The sequence below is a fragment of the Phascolarctos cinereus genome, unplaced genomic scaffold (genome assembly GCF_003287225.1).
Source record: "Phascolarctos cinereus isolate Bilbo 61053 unplaced genomic scaffold, phaCin_HiC Scaffold_4;HRSCAF=312, whole genome shotgun sequence".
Classification (NCBI taxonomy): Eukaryota; Metazoa; Chordata; class Mammalia; order Diprotodontia; family Phascolarctidae; genus Phascolarctos; species Phascolarctos cinereus.
Window position 1 is genome coordinate 648991152 of NW_027555847.1, and position 19260 is coordinate 649010411.

The 19260-nt window shown below is 42.2% G+C and overlaps 1 protein-coding gene across 3 annotated transcripts in view; it reads right to left on the bottom strand.

The window, feature by feature from the left end:
• TSNARE1 (t-SNARE domain containing 1) overlaps positions 1–19260 on the bottom strand; it is a 287962-nt gene that overhangs the window by 128306 nt on the left and 140396 nt on the right. For all 3 annotated transcript variants that reach the window (XM_078153781.1, XM_078153782.1, XM_020995260.2), the window contains exons 6-8: positions 12302–12392; positions 8741–8815; positions 6682–6753 (exon numbers count right to left, since the gene is read on the bottom strand). In XM_078153781.1, the coding sequence (XP_078009907.1) occupies positions 6682–6753; positions 8741–8815; positions 12302–12392 (238 nt within the window). The remainder of the gene's footprint in view (positions 1–6681; positions 6754–8740; positions 8816–12301; positions 12393–19260) is intronic.

The window sequence follows — 19260 nt, forward strand, 5'->3', positions numbered from 1 at the left end:
CAGAATCCACATCCAAGTCTCCTCATTCCAAACGCAGAGCCTTCACCACTAGTCAATCAATCAATAAACACTCATTCAATACATATCATGTTCTGGGAACACACTAGGTGCTTAGATCACAAAGACAAAGATCAAACTATTCCTACTAACAAGGAGCTGACCAGTTTTTTTACTAATTGTCATACAGCCAGTTTGCAAAAGTCAATCCCAAGAGAAATTTGTCTTTCTTGGCTTGTTTCTCCAAGCTCTTTAAGCCCAGACAGGCTTAGACCCACCCAGTCCAGGGCATAAAGAAAAGGATCTTTTGGTAATATGGGACATGAGCTTCTCTAAAGCCCCTTCTGCCTTTCCAGAGACCACCTCCTCCCTGATTCACTAGAGCAACCTTAACATTCCCAGGCCTTCTGAGCCACTTAGAGAATAAACTAAATCCTATTGTTTACATTTCTATAGCATTAAAGCTTACAAGGAACTTTTATGGTAGAACTGAGTGAGGAGAAATACAGGTACTGTAATCCCATTTTACAGAGGAGGAGACTGAGATACAGAAAGATAAGGTGTTTTAGGAGTGGGTGGGTGGGTGGCTCACCTTTCTGTTAAATGACAGAGCTCAGATTGAGCCCCTGTTCTCCTGACTCCAAATTATTACATTTAGTATTAAGCTTCAGTGCATGAGAATTCCAGAATGGCTGAATCTGAGAGGTGGAAGGCACCTCTGCAGCCATCCTGCCCAACCTGTACACAAAAGGAATACTCTCAATGTTCCATGCCCCATATCAGGCCGGATGATCACTCAGCCTTGACTGAAGATCTCCAAGGAGGGGGAACCCACCCCCTGTGTAGGCAGCCCATTCCACTTTTGTTCGCTCCTCTGTGCTATCATGGAACAGTGCCGATGGTTAGGCAGCTTTTCCTCATATTTAAGTTTGGTTCTCTGGGACTTTCTGGCCTTGCTCCTGGTTCTACTACTCTCATGGGCCTCAGAGAACAAGTCTGCTTGCTCTACCCCATGAGAGAACTTCTGAAACTTAAGTCATTGATAAAATGGGTGCTGGGAGGTGGACAGCACCTTGGAAAGCACAGTAAGATTGGCCCTGACACTATGAGTCATGGGAAGGGGTGAGGGTGGATATTTGAGGGGGGTAACAGGTATGGCAAGGAGAAATCCAGGGGGATCAAGCAGAAAAAATGCAGCCAACCAGGAAGGACCAGATTATTGGAGCTGTATCAAAAGTCTGACTCTAGATAGGATGAAAGCCTCATATCTAGGACCAAGAGAATCAGATAACATTCTAGACTTACTGCAGTGTTCTTCCTTTCATGTACTTTACATCTCAGCCAAAGGGGTCTAATAGCCTTTCCTTGCTTTTTTCCTGCCTTCTCCTATAACAAAATATTCACATTAGCCATCCCCTATTCGTGAGACATACTCCTTCCTCATCTTGGCTTGTTGACATCCTCTTCCTTTGAGACTCAGCTTAGCTGGCACCTCCTCCAAGCCTTCCCTGATTTCACCTGAATCAGGATGCTGAAAATGATCTCTTCTGAAGGCAGCTTTGCCAGGTCTCTTTTGTACCTATCACATACTATTATTATAGTATTGTATAATCCTCACCTGTATGGCTGCTGTCACTCTGTAGACGGTAAGCTTCATGAGGGTGGTGACTGGTGTGGTGAAGGAGAAAGAGCATTGAACACAGATGATATTAAGAAACTTGGGTTTGGATTTCATAACTTTTGTGATCTGGGCAAGTCATTTTACTTCTTTGAGACTCAGAGCCTCCATTATTTCCTCATTTGTAAAATGAGGATAATAATACCAGCCTCACTTATCTCACAAAGCCATCATTGAGAAAACTTAACTTGCCACGGACATGTGAATTATTATCATCTACACTCTGAACTGCCCCTGCCATACTGGTGTGCACATGGGTCTCCTCTGCATATAAATAACACATAAATGCCTGTTGAATTAATGAATGGATTGTAAACTTGGAGGATCCCAAGTATTGGTGCCTTCCTTATCTTAAAATAACCTTGTATTGACTTTACACAAATTTTGTACTGACTTACCTGTGTACACGTTACTTTCAAACCCTAACAGAACATAAGCTCATTATACTTGAGGGTTATGTGATTTCACTGATGTGGGAATACCCTTCGCTGATACAAACTGTAGCTCCTCTGTAATTTATGCTATCTTGGAGAGTTGTTGTAGCCAACCTTGAAGAGTTTCTCACTCAAGAGAAGCAGCCAGAGCTTACATCCCACTGGCACGACAAATTCCTCAGAGGTAGTGACCATGTCATTTTTCATCTTTGTGACTCAAGAGCTGAATTAAGTATCTTACATGTAGGAGGGGTCTTCTGCATTGTTGAACTGATTGTGGACCATGCAGCGGGGTGGTCTTGGGGGTAAATGAGATCATCAAAGCAGATACTGAGGAGCCTTGCCACCCTCCCCCTTACCCTCTGGACAGAGACCATAACCACAGCATAATGACAGGGACTGAGCAGGGGAGGTAGCCCAGACACACAGAGATCCAAAGAAAGACAGAAAGAGACACAGGGAAGTGCTGATGGTGACAAGAGCAGGAACAGAGATAGAGGAAAACCTCAGGAGCAAGGGAGGCTTCAGGCAGGAAATGCATCTGTCTAGACAGGGACCAAACCTGTGACTTTGGTTCAGAGGCCTCCATTTCTCCGCAGAAAGCCATGCTGGCCTGCCAGAGAACTCCTCAGGTATTCCCTCCCAAGGGGCCCAGCATGTCTGCATGGAGGACTGGGGTGCCATGTGTGCTCGCAGGGATCCCCTCAGGCTCCAGTGTCACATATAGGGAAATAATACTACTATATCTGTGATCCCTTAAGATTTACAAAGTGGCCTTCCACACAGCATCCCTTCAAGGCAGGTAATGAAGGCACTGTAATTGTCATTTGGCAGAGGAAACAGGCTCTTGGAGGAAAAATATGATTTGGTTGGAGTCACACAGCTAGCTAAGGTTTGAATTCAAGTGTCTCAATTCTCAGTTCAGCTTCTTTCCACTAATAACAATAGCCACTCCCACTTCAGTTAATCTGTTAAGATCTACAGTGTGTTTTTCTCACCAAAGGTACTCTTGTTGCCTCATATAACAAGAATTTACATTTATTTAGTGCTCTGAAGCTCTCAAAGCAAGCCCCTTACATGCATATGTCTTTGGATCCTCACACTAGCCCTGTGAGGCAAGGGGCATAAAGATGATTATACTCATCTAACAGAAGAAGAAACTGAGCTAAGGCTAGGTTGTGACTCCCCAGAACTATAGAGCTAATAAGCAGTGGATGGAACCAGGATTTGGCCTCAAGTCACTTTCCTTTTTCTCCCCCTCTTCCTGAAATATTTCATCCCATATCTTATTTTCATGGAACCACTGGAGATTGGATTTATTTTCCCCAAGTATGGAAAGAGGAACAGGATGAGTAATTTGCTCGGTAGGCAATCTAAGAGAGTCCCAAGTGGACAGTGGTAGTCCATGGCTTTCTAGAAACTGTACAAAATGCCACTATCTTTGGCTAGGGGCAAGTGGCCCTTGAATATTCAGAGATAATCCAAAATCCACTCTGGCTTCCAAATACTTCCTAGCCAAGAAAATCAAGGGGCTATGCAACACTAAATAAGTCATGTTACCTCTCTGTGCCTCAGTCTCCTCATTATCAAAATGGAGGATCACAGTATTTGTAGAAGAAAGGATCATTTAGTCCAACTCCCTCAATTTGCAGTTGGGTAAACTGAGGCACAAAGGGGCTAAAGAGATTTGCTAAAGGTCATGTAGGTAGTAAGTAGAAGAGTGAGGATTCAAACTTAGCTCTCTAGCTCCAAGAGGTCTTTCCAATATATTGCCTCATTTGAGGTTATCGTGAAGTTCAAATGTAAAGTGCCAGCACTAGTTTATACATGAACTATTACTATAATAGGCACCAAGATTATTGGACTTGGAATTGGGATCACAAAAGATTTAGAACCAGAAGGAAACTTTGAGACTATCAAGTCTCTACCCTTTCACTTTACAGATGATGAAACTGAGGCACGGAGAGCCAAAGTCACTTGCTCAGGCTCACACAGCAAGTGTCTGAAGCAGGATTTGAACCCACATCTTCTTGGCTCCAAGTCCAGAACCCTAGTAGCCACAATGCCAAGATGCCTCCTGAGACCTGGCTGAAATTACAGCGCCAACCCCTACTTACAGTGCAACCCTGAATAAGTCACCACTCAAGATTCAGTCTTCTCCTCCGTAGAACTGGAATCATGACAGCTGAACTCCTTACCTTGGAAGGTCAGTGAAAACAAGTGTCCTGTAAAGTTTAAAGCACTATAGAAATGTGAATTTACTATATTATGGTCATCGTTGTTGATCAGCCACAACGAGGCTGATGCATCCTCCTTCTACCCACAATAAATGATGATGAGACAAAGAGCAATTTTGCAGAAAGGGGGCTCTATGCCCCCACATTTTTATTGTTGTTGTTGAGTCATTGCAGTTGGGTCTGGCTCTTTTCAACCCCATTTTGGGGTTTTGTTGACAAAAATACTGCAGTGGTTTGCCATTTCCTTCTCCAGCTCATTTTATAGATGAGGAAACTAAGGCAAACAGGGTTAAATAATCTTCCCAGGGTCACACAGCTAGTAAGTGTCTGAGGCTAGATTGGAACTGAGGAAGAGGAGTCTTTCTGATTCCCAGCCCAGTACTCTATCCACTGTACCACCTAGCTGCTCCATCCTCATGCTAGGACAGCTAAGACATCACAATGTCCTCCCTTCAGGGCAAAACATTTGAAAAGCTTCATGGTTTGTCCCATTCTGTTTTCTCCAGTACCCTTTGATGTCCACACAGGAGATAAAAGACAGAAGACATCAGCCAACAGCCTAGACAGGAAAAGACAGTTTTTGTATGTGTGAATCACCCTCCTGTTTTCATGTCTGTTCCCAAGGCTTAGGATATCTTTGCTTAAGTAAGACCCTCTGCTTTAATGAGCTCTATTAGAGCTTAAAAACATTCACTCAGCTGGAATCCCTAGAGTGACACCCATGAATTAGACATTTCTAGTAAAATTGCTCTCCTAATGTTTCACAGAATCACAATCAGAGATAGGAGAGACTTCAGGGGTCATCACTTCTACCTATTTCATCAGGGCTTCAATGAGAGCAGGCACATTTACTACATAACAAACACTCAGCCCCACAAAGAGAAGTATTAATAGAAGCACAGTTCATAAATGGGATAACTGAGCTTCCCCACCAGAGACATTCACTGGCCTACAGATAGACACCACATCCTTTTGCTACAAAAACACTGATTCATTATAACTAAATCTTGATATTAAAAAGGAAATTAGATTAATGTATTAATGAATGAATAAATAAACTGCATTCTAGTTATTATCTAATATGAAAACCAGATGGTTGGTGATGATCTGAGCTAATGGTGCCCTATAACGTTTGTTTATTACTGTGCCACCACAGAATTAAAAAAAAATGTTATGTAAGGTAAACCTGGATTATTTGGTATGTCTTTTTCTATTCCTCTGGGAATGGCTGGTTTTGATAATAAGCATCTCTTTATCAGTCAACCCAGTATACTGCAGGGGGATCCTAATGAGGATATGTTCATAGTTTTGATTTCCACATGGGCCAACTGCCTTCCAAGGCACCAGGCTTGGTCACAGAAGAAACCCTTGTCTAGGCTGACAGACAGTTGGACAGACAGACAGGTAGGGAAAGATACAAGCAGACAGACAGACAGACAGACAGACAGACAGACAGACAGACAGACAGATAGATAGATAGATAGATAGATAGATAGATAGATAGATAGCATTTACTTACTAGGTACCAGACTGGGGTTAAGTGTTGCATATACAAATATAAATAAGATCCTCCTTGCGCTCAAGGAGTTTACATTTTAACATGGGAGCTGAAGAGAGTGGGGAGAAGGGAAAGGGCAGTGTAAGGGGAATCTGGTGGAAAGACAGCCATAAGGGCATGGAGGCCTGGTTTCATACAAGAAGGCTCAACTATCAGAGCCCATCATCCTAGGGGCAGAGTCCAAGGTTTGGGGTAGGGAGAGTGGGGAAGAGAGGGATGATGGCCAGCGTGTAGGTAGCATGGTGTGGAGCTAGATGGTCAGGAAGTAGTACAAAAGCCAGATTCTGGGCAAGATATGGTGAAGGTTCCCCTATTAGAGCCCAGATTCCCAGTATGACCTGATAGTGGGATAGACAGGCTGTGTTCTACCCCTTAAAACAGCTAGAGCTATACATGTCAGAGCTATAATACACACTGTGCCATGGTTTTTCATTGGGCCTGTGTGAGACATGAGGTAGGTTCTAGGTAGCCTATCCCCCATTCCCTTCCTCCCTCCCAGGGAAATTGATCTAAGAGCACACAGCCTTCTAAGGGTCATGAGAGACCGATCTTTTCTTGCTGGACAGAAAGCACTACGTGAGGAAGAAAGTCCTTAGCTCAAGAGGGAGATTCCTTAGGTCAAACCAACCCATCTGCTCCCTTTCCTTCTCCTCCTCCACATCCCATCATGCCTCCCAGGAAAAAATGATGATTGCATTATTGCATTACAACCCTAGACCTCCAACCCTATGCTACATACACCAGGGCAGGCTCCCCTACCATGTGCATGATACCCACCTGCCTTCTGCTCTTCTGTGAGCCTGCTGTGAACACCATGGGAAGTGGGGTCTTGGACTTCTCTACTATTTTCTGTCAAAGAATTGGAAAGAAGTGAGGAAGGAGGCAAGTAAATAGAGAGCTTCTGGCTAGGCCCACAGACATAATCATGCTCATTTGACTCCCTACCACCCACCCTCCCCCAGGGGATAGAAATGACCCAAGAGAGGAGAAACCTGGGCTTTAGCCTGACTCAATGACTAGTGAGCTAACTACGGCCTTGAGAGACAATCTTGGGGTGGTAGGAACAACCAGACCAGAGGTTATCTGAGTCACAGTTTTAGTACTTACTAGTTCTGTGACTGAACACAAGTCCCATCATCTCTGTGGGTCTTATTGTCCTTATATGTAAAATTGGAATAATGATACTCACACTCTCTACATCATATGACTATTGTGAGGAAAGTGCTTCACAAACTCTAAAGAGTCATAGAAATGCGAACTGTTGTTGTTGTTGCTATATTATTATACCCTAACATGTTGGGAACTCAGTTTTTCTTATCTGTAAAATTATTATAAAACTTTCTTAACTATAAAGACTAGTCTAGGGTCCCTTATAGACCTAATTTAATTTAATACTATTCAGCAAGCATTCACTGACTATCTATGGTATAGTATAAAAAAGTTCCCACCTATGAGTCAGACTCTGCCCCCAACGGTAAGAGCAACCTCGGATAAATCATTTTTCTTCTCTGGGCCTCAGCTTCCTTATCTGTATGAGGGGAGGCAGAGGTTGGACTAGATGACATAGGAGGTCCCTTTTAGCTTTGACACTGTCTTTCAAGGGCTTTTCCAGTTCAGGCACCCTATGCCTTGACTTCCAAGAAAGCCCCGGCCTAAGCTGAAAGGGGATGATTTGTGGGAAACTACAGTAACACAACAAAAAGACAACACAGTCACAGAAGTAGCTTAAGATTTCCTTGTTGTTATAACGGATATATAATATTTGTACTACTTACCTCATGGAGCTACTCTAAAGAAAGCACTTTAAAAACCTTAGATCATTATTAAAAACGTGAGCCTGTGGTCTTATTTGTAGGCTTCTGTGATGGAGTGAAAGTAGAATATGTAGAGAGTGGTCTTAGGCTAGTGACCTTTGGGAAGATTAAGAAGCATTTGAAAAGCCAACCAAACCTAGTCAGCACATCACAGGGATGACAAAACATAGATCATAGCAAGTTAAAACTGGAAGGGACCTTAGAATATAGACTGTCAGAGCTGAAAGGGAACTTAGGACATAGAATGTTAGAGCTGGAAAGAACCTCAGAACCTAAAACCTAGAAACTAGAATGTCAGAGCTAGAAGACACTTTAAGCACAGAATGTCCAAGTTGGAAGGGACCTCAGAATGCAGAAGGTTAATATTTAATATTTATGGTTTGCAAAGGGCTTTACATACAGTAACTCATGATTCTCAAAACAAAACAAAACAAAACAAAACCAACCCTGTGAGGTTGCAAGTGAAAGTATCATTAGCCCCATTTTATAGGCAAGGAAACTAAGGTGGAGAGAAACAAAGTGATTTGTCCAGAGTCATACAGTCCAGTCTTTTGAGGAAGTGCCTAAGGTCACAGAACTAAGAAATACTGAAGCTGGGTTTGAATAGAGGTCTCCGGACTCCAAAGCCAACACTGGCTGCCTGTACTATAAAAGAAGTCCTGCCTAAATCCCTGGGGTGTGGTGAGGATTGCATGAGCTAAGAGAATGGGGAACAGGCTTTAAACTGCCCAAAAACAGGCTGTACAGATGTGAGGCATTATTCAAAGCAAATCACACTGGGCTCCTGGCTACCCCCACTTGGCTATTACAGAATCTTTTCCTAAGGGCAGCCCAGTAATTCTCTAGGCCTCAGGTTTGCTATCTGTAAAATCTGTAAAAATCACTGTCTACTCTATAGGGTCACAGTGAACAAAATAACCAGGAATGCTTAAAGCCCTATCTAAACGGAAGGCATTTCTATCATTATTATTCCCTCTAAGGCATGCTGTAGGGGAGTGGGGCAGTGGTCCCAGAGCCCTCACCTTTTGGGCAGCTCCATAGCGCTGGAGAACATCCAACAGTTGACTCCTCAGTCGGTCTAGCTGAAGGCATTCTTGCTGCAAGGAGAAGAGGAGAAGATGGATGAGGGGCCCTCCTCTGGTCAATGGGCATGCCTGGGCCACTGTCCTGCCATTGCTCACTACCACCATTCGATCCACCCTAGAAAACTAAAGGGGTTCTGGAACCTGAACTTGTGCCACTATTTCCAAAAATAAAGGCTTGACGGACTAAACGGGATTGAAAGGAAGGATGATTGCCCTACCAATCACTGTTTAAAGCTAGAAGAAGCATTAGCAAAATGCAGTTCTGAGATTGTCAGTATTCACAGTTATTAGTGATATCTCCTGACTCAAATTTGCATTTATAAAGGATCATCACTCTAGAAGGGACTCCAGAGGCCATCAAGTCAGTCCAACCTCCTCATTTAAGTGACTTGTACTGTGTCAAAGAGGTAGGAGGGATCAGAGTCAGGAGTCGAACTCGTCCACTGACTCCACAGTCAGAGCTCTTTCTTTGTTTTAAAATAATTCTTTTTCAAATGAACAAATCGACTTTCTCTTCCACCTCTCACCCCATTAACGTGGGGGGGGGGGAAGAAAAACAATTTCCTTTTAACAATTATACATACAAAAACCAAAACAAATTCCCTCATTGGTTATAAACAAATATTTGTGTGTGTGTGTATATATATGTATATATATAATACACGTGTATGTAATAGACATCTGTATATATACATGTATGTATATATACACATTTTTATATATGTTATACATATATGCATATATTTACATATTTGTGTAAAAATTCTGCGCTCTGAATCTGTCCTTCCTCTGCCAGGAGGTAGATAGTGTGTTTCATCATTCTCTTCCTCCTAAGGATTCATGAATGGTCATTGCAATTGTCAAAGTTCTAAAGTCTTTCAAAGTTGCTTTTTGTCTTACAGCTTTGGTGATATTGTATAAATTGTTCTTCTGGTTATCCTCAATTTCATTCTTTATCAGTTTATATAATTTTTCAAAATGGGTCACTTTTATGATACTGATGTTACAGTATAAATGCTTCTTCTGGTTCTGCTCACTTCACTCAGCATTAGTTCACACAAGACTCTCCATGGCTCTTTGAAACCATGTATAGTACCTTCATTTCATTTGCACTCTACCACATTCATCTACCACCATTTGTTCAGCCACTCCCCAGTTGATGAGTATCCTTTTAATTTCCTTTTTTTTTTTGCCACCCCTAAAAATTCTGCGAAGAATAATTTTTGTACATAAAGGATATTTTCCTATTTTTAAAATCTCTTTTAGGTATAAGCTTAGCAGTGGTATAGTTAGGTCAAAGGGTGTACGTTGCTTAAAAACTTTTTGTATATCATTCCAAATTGCTTTTCGGAATGGCTGTACTCATTCACAAGTCTACCAATCAATGCATCAAAGTCCTTGTTTTCCTATAACCCCTCCAACATGTTTCCTTTTCTTTTTTGTCAATTTTGTCAATATGATGGGTGTCAGGTAGAACCTCAGAGTTGCTTTAATTTGTTGTTACTATCATTTAGTCATTTTCAGCATGTCTGGTTCTTTGTGACCCCTTTTAGGGTTCTCTTGGCAAAGATACTGGAATGGTTTGCCATCTCCTTCTTCAGCTCATTTTACAGATGAGGAAACTGGGGCAAATCAGGTTAAGTGACTTGCCCAGGGTCACAAAACTAGTAAGTATCTGAGGCCAGATTTGAACTCAGAAAGATGAGTCTTCCTGGCTCCAGGCCTGGCACTCTATCCACTGTGCCACCTAGCTGCTCTTGCTTTAATTTACAATTCTCTAATGAGTGATTTGGAGCATTCTTTTTTTTCAAAGGAGCACAGCTAGCCTAGGTTCCTTTCCTTGAGAATTTAATGATGTAGAAAGATCCTTAGATCATTTATCAAAAGTTCTTATTTTTATAAATTTGACTCCATTCCTTATATACTTGGAAATAAGACCTTTATCAGAGAAACTTACAATAAAGATTTTTTTTTTCCTAGTCATGTCCTTTCCCCTTTTAATCTTAGCTTCATTGGATTTGTTTATGTAAAAACGTGTGCATGCCCTCCCTTTCTCCTGGTAGAATGTAATTTCCTAGATAGCTAGGACTATTTTGTTTTTGTCTTTTGGGTCTCTGCACATAGTAGGCACTTAATAAATGCTTGCTGACTGATGGACTGGTTAATTGATTTTTTTTCTCTCTCTTCTGGTCCATAACTGTGCAAAGTGCTCTATTAGCCCACAGCACAGAAGAAAACCATCAAAATGGGTTGCATTTCATAATGGGCCATAAATTCTGTGTTTAAGTGCACAAAGTTCTCCAGGCTATCATTTAAACACCAACTTCTGGCATGAAGCTATCATGGCATCAGATAAGTGCCCTGGCAGTTTGCAATAGAGCAGAACACCAGGGTAAGAGCCCATCAATCCATCATCAAACCACACAGGCAACTCCACAGCAAGAGCCATGACGTTCCTGAGCCACCATTTTCTCCTCTGTAAAACAGGGGAACAGAGTAGCTTATTTCTGAGGCCTCTTAAGGCTCTGGAATTCTATGATCATGTACATGGTCATCTCTTTGTATTTCAGGCCCTCAACACAACTGCTTTAGAATTTTCCAAGAGTAACCTAAGCAGCTTCCCCATCTCTGATCTAATCCATCTATTCCTCCACAGGCTACTGAATTAATCATCATAAAACTCTCATCCTGTTCTGTCACCATGTGATCCCACTGATGATGGTGATCCCAACAATGGTGAAGATTATCATGGTATTAGGGGGTTTTATGTTGATATTAACAGTAATTTGATAATGATGATAGTGATGGTAATAATGGTGAGAATGATGATGAGGATGGTGATTCTGGTGGTCATGATGATGGTGACAAAGATGGCAACAGCACTGATGTTGGCATCAGCAAGTAAACAATGATGATGACCCTCTCCAGATGAATAAGGTAGAAAAGGCCATGGATAATGGCTGCCTTACCTCCTTACAGAATGAGGGGGAAACACCTAGCTAACTATTCATTTGAAAAATCTCCTAGGGGTCTTAGGTGGCCATAGACCCAAGAGGTCTCACCAAGATGATATGATTGCCAATTTTTTAAATTAGATTCCAGATTGCATATTTAGGAGAATGTCCATAACAAACAGTGTGACTATCTCATTGAACAGGAAAGCAGTAATTTAATGAGAAGTATGTTTCAACTCAATTTAAAAGCAAACTTTCCAAGTTTGAGTTGACTCAAAACAGCATGGGATTTCTAGGAAGAGTGAGTTCCTCATCCCTTTCTGTACAAGCAGAGAATGAATGCCATCTTGGCAGGTGGCTAATGAAAGTGATTCCTGTACTAGGTGGGAAGCTCCTCATCCCTTGACTGGTAGGATTCAAACACCTCTGCACAAGGTTTGCAGTTCTTTGGGGTTGGCAGGAAGGCCAAAAGCTGAATCTCGCCCTCTCCCAGACCCACCTTGCCGATGGCTGGGGGGTCAGATGCTCTGACCACGGCACATACCTGAGACAAGCCCCGCACGAACTCTGACAGCTGCTTGACAGCACTGACGCTGGCACAGATGGTTTCATTGGTCTCTTGCTGTGATGCATGCCTGGGAAGCAAGGGGCAGAATGTCCAAGGGAGGCAGAGATACAGAAGAGACATTGGAAAAAGATGTACATACAGACGCAGATCAGCATAGGGAGACAGAAACAGAGGAAAGGGAAAGGAGACGGAACACAGTAACAGAGAGGAGCATAGAGATAAAGGGAAACCGAGAGAGACAGAGACAAAAAGAGATAGAGACAGAAATACAGAAATTGAGAAAGACACAAAGGGAGACAGAGAGACACAAATAGAAGGAAGAGGTAAAGATATAAAAAGAAAAGAATGGTAAAGGAAGTTAGGAAAGAGGAAATGAGTATGAGGAAAGGGCAAAAAGATAAGAGAGGAGGAAAGCAGGAAGGGAAAGGGAGGAAAAGGGGTAGAGGGAGTCAGAGGGAGTCAGGACAGAGAGAGAAGAGAACATTTACAACTGAATTCCCAGGCCAAGGATGATCAACAGGGGCTCCCAGACTAATAGGAACAGCATTACCTATGGAGGGTGATTCTCCAGGTATGCAGATAGCCAACACCAACTCCCTTCCCCTCGTATGTACAGCAAGATCTGGGTGAACAGATGCTGTGATTGCTAGCAGGACCAGGGTCCAAATGCGATGATGCTTCTCGTTTCTGCCTTCAAATGTGCCTTTCTTTATTCTGATTCTTTACAATATTCCCCTAACTGCGTCACTGACCTTCCCTCTCTGCCCCTTTCGGATTCCCCATCAATCCCAGCTGTGGAACACAGCGCTACAACTGAGCCTGGGGATTCAGATTCCACCACTATGCATTCCTGGACAATAGAGTGCCTGGCCTAGAATCAGGAAAACCTGAGTTCAAATCTGGCCTCAGATACACACCAGCTGTGTGATCCTGGACAAATCACTCAATCTGATTGCCTCAATTTTCTCCTCTAAAAAAATGGGAATAATAATAGCACCTATCTCCCAGGGTTGTTGTGAGGATCTAATGAGATAATAACTGTAAAGTGTTTAGCACAGTGCCTGGCACATAATAAGTGCTATATAAATGTTAATAATAATTATGATGATGATAAGGATACCTGCATTGGGAATCAGGAGATCTGGGTTCTGATTCTGGCTTTTGACTCATATTTTACTGAAATAAAAAATGAGGCCATTCCCACAGAGCTCTTATTTTTCCCCTGTATTCCATAACTCACATACTCAGATGCCTTCCTTCACTATCTATCTCCTCCTTTATCCCTATCTCACATGAAGAGGAAGGCCTTCTCCTGGCCAAAGCAAATCCCTGGATGTGCACAAGTGATCCCATTCCATCCCATCCTCTCCAGCAGACTGCCCCTCTATCATCCCTACTCTCTCACTAATCTTTCATTATTCTGTCTACAGGCTGCTTCCTAATTTCTACAAATATGCCCATGTCTCCACCACCCTCAACACTTGATCCATCCATCCCCACTGTCTACCCTCACATGTCTCTCTTCCATTTTATGGTGAGACTCCTTACCCTACAACTGGTGCCTCCACTTCCCTTCCTTTCACTCTCTTCTTAACACTCTGCAGTCTGGCTTCTGACTTCATCCTACAACTAAAATTGGTCTGTACCAAGTTATCATCAAATCCATGGCCTCTTCTCAGTCCTCATCCCTTCTGACCTCTGAAGCCTCTGATACTGTCAATCACCCTCTTTTCCTGGACACTCTCTTCTCTCTAGGTTTTCCTGACACTTCCTTCTGCTGGTTCTCCTATTTGCCTTTTCTCTTTTTCTGGATCTTGCCCCAAGTCATGCCCTCACCATGTTAATGGTGCTTGTCCTGGTCCCTCTTACCATCTGTCTAGATACCATTTCTCGTAGTGACTAATGGATCTGATTATCATCTCTATGCTGATGATACTCAAATCAATTTATCCAGCCCTAACTTCTCTGCTGATGTCTTGCATCTCCACCTGCCTAATGGACATCTCAAATTGGCTGTCCTGCAACATCTTAAACTCGACATATCCAAAACTGAACTATTTATCTTTCTGCCCAAACCCTCCCTTCTTTCTAACCTCTCTACTCCTTCCAGTCACCCTGGCCTTAAACCTTGGTATCATTCTCAACTCCTCATTCTCACCACTTACAGCCCATCTGTTGCCAAGTTCCATAGATTTCACCTTTGTACCATCTCACCTGGGACACCAACACCATCCTGGTGCAGGTCCTCAACACCTCATGCCCACACTATTGCAGGAGCCTTCTGGTTGGTGCCCCTGTCTCAAGTCTCTCCCTATACTAACCCATCCTCCGCTCGGATATCAACCTGGTCTGCCTTCACTGCCTGTCTAACCATGTCATCTCCCTAGTCAATAAACCCCAATGGCTCTCTATTACTTTTAGGAACGAATATAAAATCTTCTGCTTAGTTCGTGGCACCTCCCTACATTTCCAGTCTTCTCATACCATACTTCTCACCATGTACTCTTTTGTGATACTGGCCTCTTTGCCCTTCCATTTTCAGGGTCTGTCCTCTGTTGCCTAGAACTCTCTCTCTCCCAATCTCTGCCTCCTGACTTCCCAGGCTTAGAAGCCTTTCCTCATCCTCCTTAATCTCAGGAGTGCCTGTCTGAGACTGAACTCAACATCATGATGTCATTTTGGTCCTCTGAGTACGAAGGACAACAAGCAACCTCCTCTCTGAGACCATCCCCCATTCATCCTGTCTGGATAGTGTTCGTTCATAGCTATTTGTATGTTGTCTCTCCCACTGGATTGTGAGCAACTTGAGAGCAAGGACAGCTATTCTGCCTTTCTTGGTACCTATGGTGCTTAGCACAGTGCCTAGCACACAGTAGGTGATTAATAAGTGCTAGCTGTCTGCCTGACTGGTTCTGCCACTTGATAAGGAGGCTAAACTAAATAATCTCTAAGGTCCTCTCCAGTTTCAAATCTGAACATACAACAGATATAGTAGGGGACATGGGTTTTACACAGCACAACTATGAGACATTTAAGTTCAAACTGTTATGACATAACCAAGCAGAGGAAAGAGAGGTCAGCCTAGACTGAACAAGGCAGAGAAGCTTCCTGGAGGAATTGGGACCTGGGCTGAGTCTAGAAAGCAAGACTAAAATCAGTGTGTGTATCACGATAAAGTCCTCCAGACCTAAACCTCACATTTTTTATGAGCTAATTAAAAAATGTCCCGGGGAGTAGGTCACACACTAAAAGGAGTTGTGGTCCATTCTAAAGTGTGAAAAATTCAAGGAATCATATACTTCTAGAGACAGAGGGACCTCAGAAGGCATCTAGTCCAATGGGTAGGAATCTTCTCTAAAATATCCCTAAAAAAGTTTCTGCCCTCTGCTTAAACATTTCTACTGACGAGAAGCTCACCCCCTTACTAGTAAGACTAATCCATTTTTAAATGATGGGAGCATAGTGACCACTCCATGGCTGAAGAATTGCCCAGTTTAATTCTAGATGTTCCCCATTATCTGCTTTAATGCAGGAAATAATATAGGACAGAGAATCCCTTCTGTTACATTGAGAATGAATTCCTCAGGTCTATAAGGCTGACCCTAGAGGGGTAGAGATGAATAGTATAAATGTTGAGGGACAGGGCTGCACAGGGCAGGAGGGTGGGAAAACAACACAATCATTGCCTTCAAAGATCTGAGGTACTGTTCTGGGGCCCAAGTGGGCAGAAATAAAACCAAAAGGGAAAAGTCCTTAGGAAGTAGATTTAGGCTCAACATAAGAAAGTGCTTTCTAACAATAAGTGATGTCTGGTAGTAGCCTTGGGCAATAGTGAGTTTCTCATCATTTTAAAATAAGAGGGTTATGTGATTTGAGATATTGCGGATTCCCAGGCAGTATGGCTTGGACTAGATGACCCAAATATAGATCTCTTCAAATAAAAGCATTCTATGTTTCTATGATTTTCAAACAATCATTAAGATCTTAGGCTGCAACAACAAAAGCATAACATTAAAATCAAGGGAGTGGATAGTCACAAGGGCCTTTGCCCTGTTCAAAACACACACACACACACACACACACACACACACACACACACACACACTACAGGAGAGGTGATAGATCCCTTTGGCAGTCTGTTGAAGCCTATGGATCCCTTCTCAGAATTATTAAATACAAAATATAATATACAAGATTACAAAGTAAACCAATTATATTGAAATAAAGTTAACAAAATATTAAATGTTCCAACTTCATGACCTTCTGAAACCTATCCATGGACCCCAAGTTAAGTACCCCTAGTTTAGAATATTCAGTTCTAGGTGTTTTTTGGGAAGGATTTTCATATACCTTGGTGTTTGGGCAACCAGAATGATGAGAAGACTACAGACTATGTCATATGATCCAAGGCTCATTCTCAACTAGGTGAGATTGGAGGACCATTTCATTTAACCAACCCCTATATTTTACAGATGAGAAAATTGAGACCCAGGCAGGTTAAATGGAAAATGGCTTTCTCAAGGTTATACATGTAGTAAATAGCTGAGCTAGTTTTTGAATCCAGGTCCTTCAACTTCAAATTTAGTATATTTTTAACTAAATCAGGCTGCAAATAAAGGAAAGGAATATGTTAGCTGGGAGAAGAGAAGACTTGGAGACCCAAGATCAGTTACTTCAAATATCTGATGAGAAATCAGAAAGAGAAGCAACAGAGGGAAGTGAGTGGAAGGCAGATTCTGGATCACCAGAAACAAACATTTCCTAACAATCAGGGCTACTCCACAATGTCACAGACTGTTGTGGGGATGTTGTAGAGGTAACCTCCGTTCAAGCATGGATTGTACCAGATATTCAAGGTCCAGCTCTAAAGTTTTGTGTTTTCTCCACTCAATCATCTAATTATTCATTTATCCATTCAATCATTTACTTAATCCTTCATTCGACCAATTACTCAAGCTCTGTACAAAGTATCTATTCTCTCTACATGTATCCTGCATGTGTCAAGGTGTTGCATGTTGTCTCCCCGATTAACTTGGGATTTCCTCAAGGATAGTAATATCTTTTGCCTTTCTTTGTAACCCTAGCCCTTAGTACTGGACCTGGCACATAGTAAGTGCTTGAAAAATGTTTGTTGACTACTGATAGTCTGAAAGAAGAAAAAATGGCATCATTACTGCCTTCCAGGAGTTCACTCCTAGAATCAGAGTCAGAAGATGAACGATGTTCAGATGGAATGCCATGATTGCAGCATCAGGTGTGAGGATGAGCCTATCATGTAAAGGGAGAACAAGGAGACTACGGAGTGGGTGTGTGCTGAGGAAAAGAAGATATAGAATTAGAAAAGCAAGGTAAAACCAAGCATTAAATACCAGGCCAATCTTTTTGTAGGAAGAAGCAATATCCTATTTCCCAGCCTAGATACATTTCCTGTATCTATGGCTATGGGCAAGCCTATAATCTTCTCTAAGCCCCAGTTTCCATATCAATAACGAGCAATAATTATGCTACCCACCTCATAGAGTTGTTGTGAGGAATGTTGTTCAGTCATGTCTGACTCTCTGTGACCCCATTTGGGATTTTCTTGGCAAAGATACTGCAGCGGTTTGCTATTTCACTCGCCAGATCATTTTATAGATTAGGAAACTGAGGCAAACAGGGTTAAGTGATTTGCCCAGGGTCACATAGCCAGTAAGTATCTGAGGCAGGATTTGAACTCAGGAAGATCACTCTCCCTGGCTCCAGGCCCGGCACTCTATCTACTGTGCCACCTAACTATACAGAAAGCATTCTGTAATTTGTTAAAGTGGTAGAGAAATGGGGTTTAACACTTGTTTTACTGTTGCTGTTATCATTTATCAAAAGTCTTTTCAAGACTTTCTTGCCTCTCTCAGGGATCTGGCCAAGGGTCCACAGGGAAGCCCAAAAGGAAAGATGGTAGGATAACCACTTCTGACAAACCCCTTTCCTCCAGCTCTGAATTACTTCAAATAGATAAGAGTTATGAGAAATGATCTTTTCTGCCACCTAGACAGCTGCCAGACCTTCAAGCCAAGCAAAGGTAGTAGACTCACAAAAGAGCAGTCATTTTTCTAGTTCTAATAAAATCTGATAGTTTAGGCCAATAATGATAACAATAATAGATAACACTTTTATAGCACTTTGAGGTTTGCCAAAGTTTTCCTCACAAGGTGGGTGGTGAAAGTTTTGCTACGTCCAGTTTAAAGATGAGGAAACTTAGGTAGTGTCTTAACACAAGGTCACAGAGCTAATAAGCATGAGAGCTAGGACTTGAATTCAGGTTTCCTGACTTCAAGCTCAGCACCCGTCTAAAATGCATGCAGCAGGCACTTAATAAGTGCTGTCATTGTAAATGTTGCCCCATTTTTCAAAACAGGGACAATGACGCTTCGGAACTATAAGGTAGTTGTAAGACTTTGATTCCAGGCCAAATTCTAGATTGTATTATTAAAAGGATGACATTGAAAAGGAAGTGGGAATCACTTAGAGTCAGTATGAGTTTATCAAAAATAGGTCATGTCAGACTAACTTCAATACTTTTTATGAGATTGTTAGTAGATCAGGGGAATGCCACCAACACAGAATGCTTAGATTTTCGCAAAGCATTTGACAAAGTGTCTCATATTATTCTGTTGGGGAGGGTGGAAAGATGTGAATCTGATCATGGGACAGTAAGGTCAATTCATTAAAGGTTGGATGGCCAAAGAAAAGAATAATCATGGATGATGGCAGGAGGTCTCCAGTGAAGAGCCCCAAAGATCTGACCTTCTCCATGTGCTGCTTAATAAATTATACAGATGAACGCATAGCTCATGTGCCTATTAAATTTTTAGGCAACAGAAAGCTGGAGGGAAAGCTATCACACTGGATGAAGGAGCTGGGATCCAAAAAGATGGTGACAGACTAAAATGACAAGC